Raw genomic sequence first — 16,436 nt, forward strand, 5'->3', positions numbered from 1 at the left:
TCATGTCACTTTCGGCCATAAGTAGAAAGTTTCTAGATCACCCTTTTAATTTCCACTTGAAGCACTATTCTTGAGATATTTTCCAGAGTGATAACGTACCCTCCGAACGAAAGTTTTACACCGCTGAACGAGCTAAGGTATGCCGAGCGATCGTCCAGTAAAGACGTAAGAAAAAGTACGCTCGTCGGAACTGTTGGGGGTCGAATATCGTTCGACTGAATAATGGAGTGCCTTTCCGCGACGAGTAATAACGTTACAGACGAATTGACAGCCCTGGGGCTGGGGATGACGTGTCCAGAACAGGTGCTAGTTTTGACTCAGATCTCTTTGGCCTTTCTGACCACAGTTATTTCGACCCACTACAAAATCCGGTATTCTGGACGATCTTGATTGATTGTTGTAGTAAAAACCTTTATTTACGGCAGAGCCTTGAATAAGTTTCTCTCGTCCCATATCTCTTGTTGCTCTTTTTTCCTCCCCTCACAATGTGCAAATCCAAATCCACAACTATGCAGCCAACACAAATATCAACTGTTTCCTCTCTTTTTGTATGCCCAATCACACAACCACGCAAACTAGCTTGCTCAACCACTCCTTCCACCACCTCTTGGAGGTTGTAGATATCAATGTGCAGTAGCTACGGGTGTGGAAAGATGAACTGTGACTTACTTCAGAAATAGTAAGACGACATCGTCACCCTACTATTACCTTCAGTGCGCGCCATCATTGCTACAACCACCAATCGTGATGATTTTCTTTATTTTGTGACCAAACAACGATAATGAGGCGAAAGGGGTGTTTAGGAGTAGAACAAGAGCGAGTCGATGATTGTGGTCATAATAGGATTTTGCATATAGAACAATGAGTAAATTACTAATATTCAGGTTACAATGTATACAAAGAAATTGCAAAGGATTTAGAGATTCAGTTTTATATATAGTACGTACTTTTTATTTGATCATCTATATAGTACATACTTGAGAAAGAATATTTAAATAGGATCGATTTGGAACTTATAATAAAGAAAAGACAAGAAAAAATGGTCAAGAATACAAGTGTGAGGAGAAATTGGAGGAAAATATATCGTGATCAAAATTTTGATTTTCTTATTTTCCTTCCACTCTCTTTCTAAAGCAAAAAAGGGTAGGAATTTTTTTTAATTGTTCTTTATTTTCTTTTTCCCTTCCGTGCTTTCCAAACAAAACTTATGTCGACTGGTTTATAGGATCGAAGGCATAGTTAGACCGTTCATTTTATAAATCAAAATTTAACTTTTAATTGATTTATTGATATCCAATGAAGCTGATTTTTTACGAAAATATACTACAGTATGAGCCCTCTAAGATAAATTACTGGAATTATAACAATAAACGCTAGGATCCATCGCAAGCAGGGAAAATTAATCTTCTCATGAACATATCCAAAAACCATCTGAAACCAAGTGGGGTCCCCTCCCGAATCCAACGGCAGAGATTTCGTCCCCGTTTAGATTAATCTCAGGGTTTGTACTATACACAAACGTAACCTCCTGATTTTGCAACCTTCCAACCTCACCTTCACCCTATCTGTTCCCATCCCCGCCGTCGTCGCCGGCGGCGACCTCCCTCCTTCGTCGGACATCCGACCAATCTATCCCCCAATTCGCTCTTCCCTCTCCTCTATCCATCTATCCAAACAAAAGCCAAAAAAAAAAAAATCTCTCAAACACTTCAATTTCTAGGGTTTTCCTTGATTTCGCTTTGCAGTTGCTTTTTTTTTCTTCTCATATCTAGTGTTTGATTTTCCTGAATAATCGAGAGGAGGGGGAAGATATAGAAAAAAGACCAAAAAAATCGAAAATTTTGGAAAAAGGAAAAATCTTTTAGGGTTTGGAATGGCGCAGGTTCAAGTTCCGCCTCAGGCTCAGGCTGTGAATGCTGGTGGAAACCAGTTCGTGACGACGTCGCTTTACGTCGGTGACCTGGAGCTGAACGTGACCGATTCTCAGCTCTATGACGTGTTTAATTCCCTGGGTCAGGTGGTCTCTGTTAGGGTTTGTAGGGACTTGACTACCCGCCGGTCGCTCAGTTACGGTTATGTCAATTATGCAAACCCCCAAGATGGTTAGTTCTTTGCTCGAATAATGAATGCTGTTGCTTTAATTGAAATGTGATACTTGGGTGTTTTGTCGCTAATTTTTTCGTATGTATTCAGGTAATTGTGTAGTTACATAAAGCAGGTTACTTCAGAATTTGATAGTGTTAAATTGATAGTTTTTGTGGGACAAGTATTCATATAATCGCACAAGTAACTGTAATTAAGGAACTAGTTGTAGGAGAAAATACTTTGCCTTTATATGATCTAATCCAAATTTAGTAATGTAGGAGATAGGGGTGCTCATTTTAGTGAAGTAACTGTTGAATGATCACTTGGAAGTGTTTTTCTTGCATTACTGGAGTACTCATGTCAGTTGTTAGCCAGTTGCAACTATCTGAACTTGGTAATTGAAATAGTCTACCTGATTACCTTTTGAGGAACACAGTGAATAATTCTCGTAAATGATATAAACAATTTAAGTAAATTGGGGAATAGTTGTAGGACCCTTTTGGTAACTTTGTAGTATACACTTATAGGGAAAAAGAGGCAATCAGAGCATGTACACCAGGCATATGTATTTTACCTACTCAACAATTTACTTTTTGCACTTTACTTACATAAATTCCTCTTAATCCTACACCAATCCTCTCTATTATCATATCTATTCTTATATAATACCATAAAATATTATCCCCCTCTCCCTGTCAGTCTCTCACACTTCAACGGCAGAAACCCCAAACCCATAAATTAACCCAAAAATTGAAGCCGACGAGCACGCATCGATCTCCGCTGACTCCGGCGACTTCTGCTACTCGTCAAGAATTAAATCTTCATCCTCGTCAGATCATTGTCTGCCATGCACCCTTGAAACACCTGGTTGTTCTTTGTTTTCTTGGGATTTCTTGAAAACCCAGTTGGTGGGTTTGCGTCATCTTCTTCCTCCATGATTTCGGGGGTGAAATCTCTGGTCGATCGAAAAACCCACTCACATATGGCTTAATTGTGGGTTCCTGGTTGACGATTCCAAAAATTCTTCTTGAAAGGCATGAAGTCTCGTGAAGAAGCAGCAAAGAAGCAGATAAATCAAGAGAGAGAAAATTTGTGTCAGTTGAAAATAATATAAAAAGGATTCCTGGTGAACAGTTGCTCAGGATATATACCGAGCAATCAAAACGAAATGTATTTGTGCTAACCTTTTAGCTATCTGCTGTATGCCTGTTTTTGGTTAATTTTTTAGGTAAAATACCTAAAAGAGGCATTTGGAGAGTCTTGTGTACATGCTCTCATTAACTTGTTGCCAATTCGCACACAAGCGGACCAAGAAAGGGCAAAACATTGATGACCAAATCTTACCTTTTGGCGTTGATTTTCTTGTTATTTCCCTAAAAAGGAAGGAAATGATTGTTCTGAGCAGTGCATGTCCCAGATGGTTGCTTTTGGAATGGTATGAGCTCATAGGAGAAGTTCTAAAAATAGAGTCCTGTTAAATAACAATGGTGATTATTGAATTTCGTTTTTCCTTTCCTTCTAGCTCTTCCGATACTTTTTGGTGTGCTCTTTGCATCATCCATTCATCACGTGGGGAAACTTCATCTTAGCAAGTTGGAGGTTATGCCTATTACAAGGATATTGATCCTAGCTCTATTTTATTTCAAGATCGTATGCAGTATGATAAGACTCATAACTTTTTCTACATAGAATTTCATTCAGAAAGCCTCAAAGAGTCATGGTAGAATGAGAGGGTAAACTTTTCACTCTAACTAAGATAACAATCAAACGTAATTACTTTCTTTGCGTCATAGCAATCAAGCTTTAAAACACCATCCTCTAGCATGATGAACAAAACTCAGTTACACCTCAAGTTATTCAAAGAATTGTTTAGACCTTAATAGCTACTAAGTTCTATGAGACTATGTCCAGCGTATTTACAATGTAATTGCATCATAAGATATTTTGTTCCGTTTTCTTCTTGATTGCCCTTGGTTCTGTGAGAGCTTGTACACATGTGGTGGGGACTTCGTTTCTTTGCCTTATTGAGACTGAAAATGGTAATATTTTCTTCTGAATTGTGCACATGAAATTTTTGCCTCTTTTTCTTTTGCCTTGCATCTTGATAACAGCTGCGAGGGCATTGGAGATGCTGAACTTCACTCCTGTTAATGGAAAGCCCATTAGGATTATGTATTCTCATCGTGACCCTAGTGTACGCAAGAGTGGAGCTGGTAACATCTTTATTAAGGTACTAATATATATTCTTTCATGTGTCATCTGATTTGATTAGTTCTTTTGTGTGTGTGTGTGTGTGTGTGTGTGTGTTTTTTGTGTTAACCAAGTTTTAATGTGATTTTTCATGGCAGAATTTGGACAAGGCTATTGACCACAAAGCATTACATGACACATTCTCTTCATTTGGAAATATTCTCTCATGCAAGGTAGCTACAGACTCGTCTGGTCAGTCAAAAGGCTACGGGTTTGTGCAATATGATAGCGATGAAGCTGCCCAAAAAGCTATTGAGAAGCTTAATGGTATGCTGTTGAATGATAAGCAAGTATATGTGGGACCTTTCCTCAGGAAGCAGGAAAGAGATATGGCTTCGGACAAGGCAAAATTCACCAATGTCTTTGTGAAAAATCTATCAGAATCGACAACTGAAGAAGATCTCAAGAATATATTTGGTCAATTTGGACCAATCACTAGTGCTGTGGTGATGAGGGATGCTGATGGAACCTCTAGGTGCTTTGGTTTTGTCAATTTTGAGAGTGCAGATGATGCGGCTCAATCTGTTGAGTCTCTTAATGGACAAACTTTTGATAATAAGGAGTGGTATGTCGGGAAAGCCCAAAAAAAAACAGAGAGGGAGCTTGAATTGAAAGTTCGATTTGAGCAGAGTGTAAAGGAGGCAGCAGACAAATCTCAAGGGCTAAACCTATATATTAAAAATCTAGATGATAGCATTGGTGATGATAATCTCAAGGAAATGTTTTCTCCATTTGGCACCATAGCTTCCTATAAGGTTTGTGTCCTCTATATACTTTGTTTTCGAATCTGCTGATATATTCGGCTCTGTTAGTATGTTGGTTGAGAGTTGATTGTTTAGTGAAGTTTCGTTGTTTTGATACACGAACAGGTTATGCGAGACCCTCATGGAATAAGTAAGGGATCGGGATTTGTTGCATTTTCTACTCCTGAAGAGGCTACTAGAGCTGTGAGTTTATATGTTTTCTATGACGACAAAAAATTCACCATGAAATATGTACAACAATTTTTGTATTTTATTATGCTAAAGGTTTTTTCCGTTTTTACAAACTTCATCTACTACAGCATTGAATAACTGGTTAGTGTTTCCTGTTTTTTTCAAAGTTTAATTGATTTTTTAATTATGGAATAGCTGTTGGAGATGAATGGAAAGATGGTCGTCAGCAAACCTCTTTATGTTGCCCATGCACAGCGTAAAGAAGATCGAAGAGTAAGATTGCAGGTACATTTACAAGGGCTGTTTTCAGCTTCCAACCAACTTTAGGGGATGAACTTCAAAGACCATAAAAGTTCAAATTTAGTGGTTATGGATGTTAATACATCATTTTATCCTGCCTTTATTTCACTTTCACTTGTTGAAAAAAAATACCACCAAAATTGGTATTCAGCTTACTTTTTAATGGAAAAAGAAGATGCAGCTCGGACGAATGGCAGACAAACTGATGGTGCTTTTGTGTGCTATTTTTTGTTTTTGTTTTGCATTGGTTCACTGAGAGAAGAGATTGGTAATCCTATTGCTTGTGCAGGCACAGTTTTCTCAAATGCGTCCAGTTGCAATGGCACCTTCTGTTGCTCCTCGTATGCCAATGTATCCCCCTGGTGGTCCTGGTCTTGGACAACAGATATTCTATGGACAAGCCCCACCTGCTATCATGCCTCCACAAGTAAGCCCCTTCATCATGATTGCTTTTCTACCACACGTTTCTCGCAGTCAATCATATAGGAACTTTGTGATTATACTTTTATTGTTATATCAGTAAATCTTGTGTCTTGAACAAGTTATCCATAAACTTTTGATGCACCTGCAATGTGTTTCTTCCTTTTGGCTAAGCAATGGAAAACCTGTGTTATCTTAAACATCATGCCCTAGTCTATCTCTGATTTGGCCTAAAAATCTTGTATTGTTTTTAAGAGGTCCGTTGCCATACTGATGTAGAAGGAATTGATCTTTGAAAGGTTGCTTTTTGGTGCATTGTTTGTTTGGAAAGTGCATTGGTTTTTGTAAAGAATCTTTGTGGTGATGTTAGATGAGAATAGAAGAGAGTGGAATCCTATCAGGGTAATAGAGATCTATGTGATGGGGAACTCTGGTAGGGTGTCCGGTACGGGTGCCGGACGCGTGTCTGGGGAGGCATGAACGGGCTATATCTCTATGCATAGGCATGGGGAACTGATGGGATAAAATGATGTTCTACATACAATATGACAAAATAGTAAATTGACATAACTTAAGTGCTAGTTATGCAGAAAAATATATGAATCGCAATGTTATGGGGAACTTTCATATACATTTATGCCTTTTTATGAAGTTTCAGGATCAATCTTCATTGCTTAGTTCTTCGAACGAATGCAGTGTAGGATTTAACAAGCAGCGTTTTACAATCGATGATTTCTTTCTGACGTTTTTCATGTGTGTTTTATATTTTTACCAGCCTGGTTTTGGGTACCAGCAGCAACTTTTACCTGGCATGAGGCCAGGTGGGGCCCCCATGCCGAACTTCTTTGTGCCAATGGTTCAGCAGGGTCAGCAGGGTCAGCGTCCAGGTGGCCGACGTGGAGGCGCTGTACCCGTGCAACAGGGCCAACAGCCACTTCCGCTCATGCAGCAACAGGTGTTGGTTATTTTGCAATCTCCAATTATTTTGTTTTTCCCTGTCACGTTTGTTGGACTTTGTCTAATGTGGTTGTTTGAATAATAGATGCTTCCAAGGGGGCGGGTCTTCCGTTACCCCACTGGGCGTGGCCTCCCTGATGTTTCCATGCAAGGTGTTGGTGGAGGCATGCTTTCTGTTCCTTATGATATTGGTGGTGGCATGCCTTTCCGTGATGGGGGAATGTCTCAACCAATTCCGATTGGGGCTTTGGCTTCTGCCCTTGCAAACGCTTCTCTTTCTGACCAGAGGACGGTAGGAAATTTTCTTTTTCCTCTTCATTCACTAGTTCTTTTTTTTTTGGTTGGGATGACAATGTTGATAATAAACTTTCTGAATTCTCTTTTTGCTGGATGAACAACTGTAGATGCTGGGTGAAAATCTGTATCCACTTGTGGAGCAGCTCGAGCCCGAGTATGCAGCTAAGGTAACTGGTATGCTTTTGGAGATGGATCAGACCGAGGTTTTGCATTTGCTGGAGTCACCAGAGGCTCTCAAAGCTAAGGTTGCGGAGGCTATGGAGGTTCTGAGGAATGTTCAACAGCAGCAAGCCGGCAACCCTGCAGATCAACTGGCTGCATTGTCTTTAAATGACGGCCTTGTGTCTTGAGCCTCGTTTCCTCATTTCAAGTTTGGAGTTCCGTTTGATTTTGAAAACCAGTTGTGTTTCGTTTGGTATGCTTCCGAGAATGTTTCTCTTGAAGGAATGCTCTTGTTTTTGTATGCTGTTGGCACAATTCTTTTTGAGTGTTGTTTTGAAGAGTTGAAGTTCGCGACATTTATGTGGAGTTGTGTTTTCTCTATTCGTTCTTTCTGGGACCAGCTGTTGTGCTTGGGAGGAGCATAGTGGCTTTTGCTTTATGCTGGATATTGTGTTTTGAATAAAAAGACAGTAAATTATTAACAGGGAGACTCAGAATTTTATGGAGTAGTACCCTTGTTTTTGAGGTGCCATTGTCTGTTTTCTGAGAGTAACCGGGATTCACTTCATTGGCCCTCCCTCCACCATAAAGCTTTTAAGCTGAGTGGTAATACTGCCATGTCTAAGACACCTTTGGTTGCAAGAGAGGTTACAGTCAGCAGGTTGAATCTCTCTCTCTCTCCCCTGCCATATGTCTAAGAGAGATGACACTGTCAGCAGGTTCTCTCTCTCTCTCTCTCTCTCTCTCTCTCTCTCTCTCTCTCTCTACATTGGCTTGTCTGATATCTATTCTCTTTGCTTCTCAGGACCAACCCCGGCAAAATCTCTCTCCCACTTTGGTTAACCTGAGTCTCACAATGGATACCACTGACATACAAAATTCGAATTTTCTCTTCCCATCAACTGAACAAGAAAATAATTACTTAAAAGCACCAGTAAAAAGCAGGTACGACAAAGGTAATTGAATAGTCCAAATTTTATTTCCAAAATGTTTCTCATACGATGAATTACACACGCCTTTTCTACTTGTAAGACAAACTCGAACAACAAGACATTGTAAAAGAAACCTTTCTATGAACAAAAATAAGTCTTCGTTGCTATTCAATTTCTGGTGACTATAAGCCCTCACAAATACGTATTCACAACCTAACACCACTAGATTAGTACATCACCCTCAACGCATAAAATTAAAGCGGAGACTGCGACGAGCACGTCTCATTCTCAGGCTTCCTGTCAATTAGGACGCCTCTGCCTCATTCCATGGTCGCGCCGGAGTAACCCAGCCCGAATTGTATCTGGATTTTCTATTTCCACGGAATTCTCATCCCCTTCCTCGTTTTGCCTCTCCCCTGTGTCCTCCCCAAAGTTATGAAGCCTCCGACCAATTAAATATCGATCATCGCGTATAGCATTATGGAGGTTAGTGAACCAGACATGGAATCTTTTTGCACAAAAGCACAAGAGGCTGAAGCCAAGGCATCCCAACCAGGCAAACCTATAGACAGCTGAGTTAACGACTAAAGGGTATCCAAACACTGGGAATACACCTCTGGCCAAGACATAAGGAACACACAAAGCAGTAAGAAGCTTCATAATAATTGGCAACACAATCTCCCGTAGTATCCAGAAGCCCTGAAGCCTGGAGAAACCATCTTCTCTCACCCTTTCAAACTTTATTCGCCAACTCTCATCCACCAGGGGAACCATATGATCGAGCATAACCTGTGTACAGAACAAATTCCAGATACAGATTTGTTCCTTAGAAATTATGGAAGAATTAAAGGCATGTAAATGTCACAATAGATGCCAAATCCTAGGTCCGGATAAATACTACAAATATAGAATAGAAAGTTTTCAGGGCACTGGAGATTTTGCTCAGAACCCAAAGACTTCAAGAGGAAAAATATGGCTTGAGTTGAAATTAAGGATATTTTGCCTAACATACCAATAAATGGAACTTAGAACAGAAATTATAAGACTTAGGCACAATAAGGTAGGAAAAAGTAGAATAGGGTGCCAAAGTTCTAGCAGTTGCTTTTGTGCACGTTTTCATCCGGCACAAGTTAGGTCCTCTAGCTGGTTGTGTGGGTTTTAGACTCATCTTTGGTAAAAATGTGGTTGAATGTGTGTGTGTGTGGTCGCACACGCTGCCAGCCTTGATACCAAAAGAAAGAGAAATCATCATACCACACATCAACATATAACTGCTTCATGGAAGTCAGAAGTCGAAAACTCACCAGTCTAGTCCAGATCTTAAGAAAGATGAGCCCCAAAGCCCAGTCCTGATATAGAAGGAAAACTGGGCTCTCATCGACAGGCACCCGCATTGGCACAATAACAAGAAGTTCAAAAAGCAGTCCAATTAACACCGGAATGACAAAAATCTGGAAAATGAAGGTGATGTAAGAGACAAATGAATGAAAAGCTGAAATGCACACAAAAAGATAAACAGGATGGCATTTCCATACCCATATTGACAACAGTGCAGAACTCTTCAAAACAATGCAACACCATTTCCAAATTTGGCTTAGCAGAACTCTAGCCCTCCTTGTCTTAATGTACTCCATGGAGTACCTTGCTCCAGCTACAATAGTCCAAATGACATAGCTTCCTATGACAAATGCATAAAAATCTACAAGACGGGAAAAAATGGAAGCAGATGGTTAATGCTCTCAATCTAAAACCAAGAAATAGTGTGAGGGAGAACCAGCTCAATCAATCACATTACCGTTGCACTTGATGCCATGAGTTATTGGGAGAAGAGGGATGGCATTGAAGAGTGCTCGTCCAAGTGAAATTGGTACAATTATCAAGGCGGAGTTAACAATGAGTAGGGTCATCCAAGCCACCACCAACAACAGCACAATGCGAAGCACAAACCCATACCTCCTAAAAGACAGAATCAAAAACTATAAAATTGTAACACAAAAAAAATTCTGAATCATCCACAAGAATACAATTCAGAAAAGAAAGGAAGGAAAAATAATGTGAGCTTCAAAAACAAACCGTAGGTGGGTGATGGAGTAGGGGCTACTAGGAAATTTTTTACTCAAGTTTCTAGTGCCCAATACTCCACTAATTAAACTGCACGTCACTGGAAAGTATGGCTGAAAATTTGATACTGTAACTTACAGGAATAAATAAAGTCCACCATCAATTGACACAAATTCAGGGACAAAAAGTAAGTCCATAGACTTCACTCATAAAAAAAAAAACCTCAAAGCAAGAAAATTATATTTGATTTACTGCAATAATGTAAACTCACATACGCTTTATAAACTAGTTCAATTACAGTTATCATACAACTTACTCTGAGTCAGATTGCTCATCAATATCATAGTCTTCTGCAGTCATATTTGCAGGTGCGTGTCTGCCTCTGTTCAAATCATCAGGGGCCACAAGTCCTCCTAAGGCTTGATCTTGCCCACCCAGTTGTAAACGTAGTCTATCCTGCCTTGCAGGTTCCCCATTTCCATTTTCTTGACCACCACCGTCCTCGGGTCTGGGCAGTAAGAAATCTATTAAACCAAGAGCCCACCCAACTCCAGTAAACCAATAGCGGAGAACAGACTTGATGGTTGCACGCAGCTTAAAATGCTCAACAGCAAATGGAATGCAGATTTGGAAAAGAAGCATGTCAGCAGGGATTTCAGTAAATGGGTCAGATACACTGCAATTCACGGGTGAATCTTCAAGTTAAAACATGGTTAACGGCTTAACGCACGAACATGCAATTGCAACAATTGATGCCCCTAGTACATGGAGAGAGAGATCTTACGTAATATCGAGTGGAAAAATGGAGGGCGCAATTCGCATGGCAAGTTTAACTGGTAAAAATACCAGCATCACGATTAAACTCCCATATACAGCAACAGATAAAAGAACCCTGCGAGCATGTTTGTGCACAGGATCATCGATTAAATCACGGAAAGGGTTATAGTTTGGATCAGCCGGATCTCGAAGAAAGTACAGAACCCCATTTCGCAAAACCTATCCAAAGCATGCAAGGATTAATTGAAAACCAAAGGGATTGATTATTTAGAAAATGAAATATCAAGAACAAATGCGGGAAAAGATACATACCCCTCGAAGAAGGCTAACAAAGATGCTAATTTGTAGCATATAAACAATTCCTACCACCCAGTGAATCAATGAGCTTGCTAACGGAGAGGCTGAGAAGAAGTCAACTCTTTGAGCAATTGACTTCCCGAACATTCTTATGGTACAAATATCCAACCACCATCCACACATAAGCGGAAAAACGCCAAGCTCGATGACCAAAAGGAAAGCAACCTTAACCATAGTCATTAAATGTCTCATTGCTGCCACGAACTGCCTGAAGAGGGATGGTATTGTCTCTGCAATTGAAGCAATACCATAGAACCTCCCCATAGTCAGAGGCTCACCTTTAGTGTACCGAATCAATGCAACAATTCCAAGGTAGAGAAAAACTAGCGAGAATATAAACATGTAGCCTACAGCAAGAGTTGTAACATCAGAAAGCCGTGATACTCCAGCAGATGCCACTTTCATAATATCAGTTGAAACTGGAGCGCTAAGATTGGTTGACACTTCATGTGGTCCAGTAGCATTTGCTTTCAACATTTCTGCAAGCTGGCCAAGCAAACTGTTTTCTTGGTTATCAGAGGTCAAATTTGCAACAGCAGTTAATGCATTCTTCAAAGTGATATTGGCCAACGAGAGAGCAGATTCCGTAAGTGGCATCACTGTTGATAACACTGGAGTTGTAGCAGAGAACAAAAGCCATGATACATAATGAAGTATGACCCGTCCTAGTGAAAAGGGCACAAAGATAACAACACCAAGGAATATCATATTGCTTGCAAGAACCTGCAGAAGCATCAGTGTATAAATGGACAATTCTCCAGCAAATAGGAAATTAAATTGCAGCCTGTTAACTGTAAAAAACCGAGAATACATTCTTCATACATGCAAGTCCATGCAGAAGTCTATTAAATGAATCAACCTGCAACAACGATGAGTAAATCTACGAAATAAGGAACCTGAACGTAAAATGAGTAAGACAAAAAGGTACTAAAATCCAAAATAACTAGTAGAACACTATTCAAAGAATCAGTCTTTCCCTATTCCCTTCAACACTTAGACTGGAATGGAAAGCTAAGATAAGAAAAAGGAGGAGATGCAAGACTTACAGTGAAGGCATTCTCCACCAGATGAAAAACAGGCCCCTGCATCCCAACTAGCTCATCAAAGGGCACATCCTCTGCACCATCAGCGTCATCCAATCCATCAAACATCTGTTCAACCTGAGCCTCTAGACGGGCTGCCTGCATCTCCCACCGAGCAGCAACATGCTCGGCATTCCTTCTAATAATTTGACCAGCTCCAGCAATTCCTTGCCCTCCAGCAACATCCTCCCCATTTCCATCTCCGGCCAAATTTCTGTTAGCTTGTCCAGGAGGTCTTCTTGCAGCACGAGCACCGTTTCTTTCGGCTTCATCTGCTCTTTCAGCTTCCTGTCCTCCAATTTCTCTTAAATGCCTAAAGTAATCCCTCAAAGAAGTCGCTCCGAGAAAAATGAACACGATGCTTGCCGAAAGGAGAAACCCATGCAGACAGTCGGTCAGAATAACTGTAGTAGATATATGGCTCAAGAAAAGTCTTTGGGCTTCACCGAAACTCCTCACAAATGCCAATCGCCATATCCAAAAGGTAATGAACGGAATGATAAGGAGCCAAACAGAAAGTACAAAACTAAGGCGCAGAAAGAATTGCAGGACATGGCATGCTTTCATAGCCATCCCAACTACAAACTCCTGAAAAGGAAGCCTCGCTGGAGCATTCTCAGCATAGACGGGGGAGAATGAAAATGCATGTTTGCATACCTGGAATTAAACATTGAGTGAGTTAAAAACCACTGGAACAGTCGGCATCTTAAACAAAATTTAACAAGCAAAACGAAGCATCGTCGCTACAATCCCATTTATATTACCCAGCCATCCAAGGCACATGATAAAATAAGTAGATCGCCCAATTTTGGAGTCACATGCAAACAACATAAATCAAATTCAGCATCAAATGGATTGAATACAGTTGTGGCTTTTGGGATACAATGAGAATTAATACTTAGAAGTGTTGAGGAGAAACTCAAAACAGGCTTGACTGCTTATCTTACAAGATATTAGGAAAAATCACAAAGGTAAACCTTCGTCCATGTTACATAGGTTCCAGGCTAGATGTGATATTCTTCAAGACTTTTAACAGAAGATCAACAACTTATTTGGCCTTGATCATTCTACAGATCTTATCAAGGCAAAAATTGAACATTTGTTAAAACATCCCATGTGGCCGCCATGTGTTTTCAGCTTTTAGACCAATATGTTTAACATTGTCTCTACCTACAATATAGGTTCCACACTAGATGTTTTAGCCAGTATTCTTGAAGAACAATATTATTTGGCCTTGATCATTATGCAGATCTTATCAGTGAAATCATCAAACACTTTTGAAAGCATCCCACGTGTTTTCTGCTTTTAGGCCAATAGGTTTAACATTGTCTCTACCCACAATAATTTAAGACTTCCAAATATTTGCTAAAACAGCTTGGGAGGTATAGTTCTCTGATAACATCGTCAACTGACTCGACTCCATTTGAAGAGTTGGTTGGAACATGACAAAATGCATTCCAAGACCTCACAAACATGCCCTTATTATTACGAAAACAATGCATTACACTGCAATGGCAGATAGTGTTTCCCTGAACTACGAGTTTGTCTTGAGCTTGCAAGTTGCAATCAATCAAAACTCGGTAACTTCTAAAAAGTTAGATTCCAAAATCAAGAGCCCTACTTCGGTGGCAAGTTGATATCCATAGACCTCAATTTTCATCGCACAATACATTTATTCTTCAGCTCATAATTAATCCAATTTAGATTCCTCATGAGGGTACATACATGATATACTTGCTAAGCGGCTCGGAAAATATTTTTGTATAAGACTGGACACCTTGTAGAGCTTCCGTCTAAACACCTTTTAAGGTTTCTAGCAAACAAAACATCAACTCATGATTACTGAAATAGGAAACCAATCAAAACAAAAATGCAAATGAGCAACAAATTGACAGTCTGACAGTCAGAACCTTAGTCACCTAATGGTCCTAATCCTTCAGTAGGGCTCTCCACTCCTGCTCTCAATCCTCACTTTGGGCTCGCGCTCTCAATCTTTGCTCCCGCAAATTTTACTAATTTCATCACGCTTACGCTTCCCCTCCCGCTTGCACTTATATGAAAACAGAACACCACCTAATACACCCTTCGCTCGTCCTCTCAATCTTTCTGCACTCACACTCTCAATCTTCTCTCTCGCGAATTTTAATAGTTTGGAACTTTTTTGAATGACACTCTCGCCCTTGTGCATATTTAGATCACAACAACAGTTAATGCACCCTCCGCTCCCGCTCTCAATCCTCGCTTAGTGCTTGTGCAAATTTTAGTACTTGGGGATACTTTTAAAAGACACTGTCACAGCTCGCGCGCTCATTATGCGACTCAGGGCTGGACACTTTATGGAGCTTCCCTGAGACAAACGAAGGGAAAGAAGATCCCAAAAAACCCCTAAACCCCACTCAAGGTTTCTAGCAACAATACATGATACATCGATTCAAGATAACCGAAATAGGAAATCAATCAATAAGAAAAGGAAAAAAGAAGCAAACGACCACAAAATTGACGAATCAAAACAACACGTAACGCACTATAGAGAGAGAGAAACAGAGGACCTCGCATTGTCGAGCGTTGCTGTGATTGAGCCACTGTAGGAGGCAATCTTGGTGGACGAACTTGATGCTACCGCTGCACGCGCACGGGTACCGGAGCGGGTTCTCGCTGTCGCCCGGGTTCCTGCAGATCCGGCAGACGTCCTCCTCTTCGTCGTCGTCGTCGAACCTCCTCGGCGGCGCGTTGCTGTTAACCTCCTTGTCGGAAGGCGACGATGACGAGGAAGAGGAGGAGGAGGGCGTGGGGCCCCCTTGCGACGACGGAATCGCCTGCCCGATCTCCATAAAGCTCCGACGACTTTCTCCCTCCTCTTCTCTCTCTCTATATATATATAAGAGTTCGTGCGTTGGTTCCGATGGAGACGAAGAGGTGGTTCAATTGGATGGATTGGGAACCTATGATCAGAGAGAGGAAGGGGAGAGAGAGAGAGAGAGAGAGAGATTTTGTTATGCCGGTTTTGCCCCTGATTGGTCCAAGGGACTGTTCAGAGTCGGTTTTAGGACTGTATCCAGGATTGTGACTAGTCAAAAACCGATGAACAAATGTGTTGATCGTCCGGCGAAAAGTTATCGTGTATTAGGCTGTACTAAGCTTTCAGTTAATTCAGTTCAGAAATCAATGAACATTGATATAGCGAGTTGATGACGCCGTCGATTGCTCGGTAAATATCCGAGTCGCCGATTATTGAGATAAACTGTTGGGTCATGAGTTGATTTTCACGCTCTCTTTTTTTATATCCAAAAAACACTTCATTTTTTTTAATTTTTGTGTGTTGAAAGTGTATATATTTTCTTGTTAAAAGATAAAAAAGAAAATATGGATAGAAAATTAGAAAGTGTGAAAATCATTTCCCTTTGTTATTTATATTTTGAAGAAAAATCTGTTTGCACAGAAATTGTGCACATATATCTTATAGGAGTACAAATCTTTTTGCAAAACTCACTTTGGGTTCTGCAAAGATGATACAAAATTGCTTATTTTTCATAAAATATCTTTTTATGGGTTTTTGTAAAAAAAATTAGCTTAATCGAATATTTAATTGAGTTGATTTTTTACAAGAACCGATAACAAAATTATTTTAAATAAATGAGCGATTTGAATAATCTTTACAAGACCCGAAATGGGGCCCTGCAAATCAGAGACGGAACCAATTTTTTTGGGGGGCAAATATACACAATCAAAATACATTTTTTAATGATAATTTTTTTTTTCAAATGTAAAAGTAGGAATTTTTTTTTTATAATATTGTAGGGACTATGGAGCGAAAGCCTCTA

The 16,436-nt window shown here is 40.1% G+C and overlaps 2 protein-coding genes across 2 annotated transcripts; one reads left to right on the plus strand and one right to left on the minus strand.

The window, feature by feature from the left end:
- The first annotated feature begins 1,398 nt into the window (after positions 1-1,398).
- Positions 1,399-7,888, plus strand: LOC131308228 (polyadenylate-binding protein 8-like). Its single transcript, XM_058335097.1, has 9 exons — positions 1,399-2,102; positions 4,197-4,315; positions 4,434-5,090; positions 5,205-5,282; positions 5,466-5,555; positions 5,860-5,997; positions 6,766-6,945; positions 7,033-7,239; positions 7,352-7,888. The coding sequence occupies exons 1-9, from the start codon at positions 1,874-1,876 to the stop codon at positions 7,592-7,594; spliced, it is 1,941 nt and encodes a 646-aa protein (XP_058191080.1). The 5' UTR covers positions 1,399-1,873; the 3' UTR covers positions 7,595-7,888.
- Positions 7,889-8,363: 475 nt separating this feature from the next.
- On the minus strand, positions 8,364-15,641 carry LOC131308226 (probable E3 ubiquitin ligase SUD1). The gene is made up of 9 exons (XM_058335089.1): positions 15,165-15,641; positions 12,580-13,272; positions 11,489-12,256; positions 11,184-11,395; positions 10,716-11,075; positions 10,134-10,294; positions 9,874-10,037; positions 9,643-9,789; positions 8,364-9,127 (listed from the first exon to the last, which is right to left on the minus strand). Exons 1-9 carry the CDS (start codon positions 15,444-15,446, stop codon positions 8,639-8,641), a joined length of 3,276 nt encoding a protein of 1,091 aa, XP_058191072.1. The 5' UTR covers positions 15,447-15,641; the 3' UTR covers positions 8,364-8,638.
- Between the last annotated feature and the right edge of the window lie 795 nt (positions 15,642-16,436).

The sequence above is a fragment of the Rhododendron vialii genome, chromosome 11a, assembly GCF_030253575.1.
Source record: "Rhododendron vialii isolate Sample 1 chromosome 11a, ASM3025357v1".
NCBI lineage: Eukaryota > Viridiplantae > Streptophyta > Magnoliopsida > Ericales > Ericaceae > Rhododendron > Rhododendron vialii.

What these genes read in the sequence shown, in the direction of transcription:
- LOC131308228 (XM_058335097.1), top strand. Translation starts at nt 1,874, where the DNA reads ATGGCGCAGGTTCAAGTTCCGCCTCAGGCTCAGGCTGTGAATGCTGGT. An exon ending in ATCGAAGAGTAAGATTGCAG is followed by an intron (nt 5,556 to 5,859) that starts GTACATTTACAA and finishes TTGCTTGTGCAG; the next exon opens with GCACAGTTTTCTCAAATGCG. An exon ending in CTCTTTCTGACCAGAGGACG is followed by an intron (nt 7,240 to 7,351) that starts GTAGGAAATTTT and finishes GAACAACTGTAG; the next exon opens with ATGCTGGGTGAAAATCTGTA.
- LOC131308226 (XM_058335089.1), bottom strand. Translation starts at nt 15,446, where the DNA reads ATGGAGATCGGGCAGGCGATTCCGTCGTCGCAAGGGGGCCCCACGCCC. An exon ending in TGGTGGAGAATGCCTTCACT is followed by an intron (nt 12,257 to 12,579) that starts GTAAGTCTTGCA and finishes ATGCTTCTGCAG; the next exon opens with GTTCTTGCAAGCAATATGAT. An exon ending in TTGTTAGCCTTCTTCGAGGG is followed by an intron (nt 11,396 to 11,488) that starts GTATGTATCTTT and finishes TGCTTTGGATAG; the next exon opens with GTTTTGCGAAATGGGGTTCT.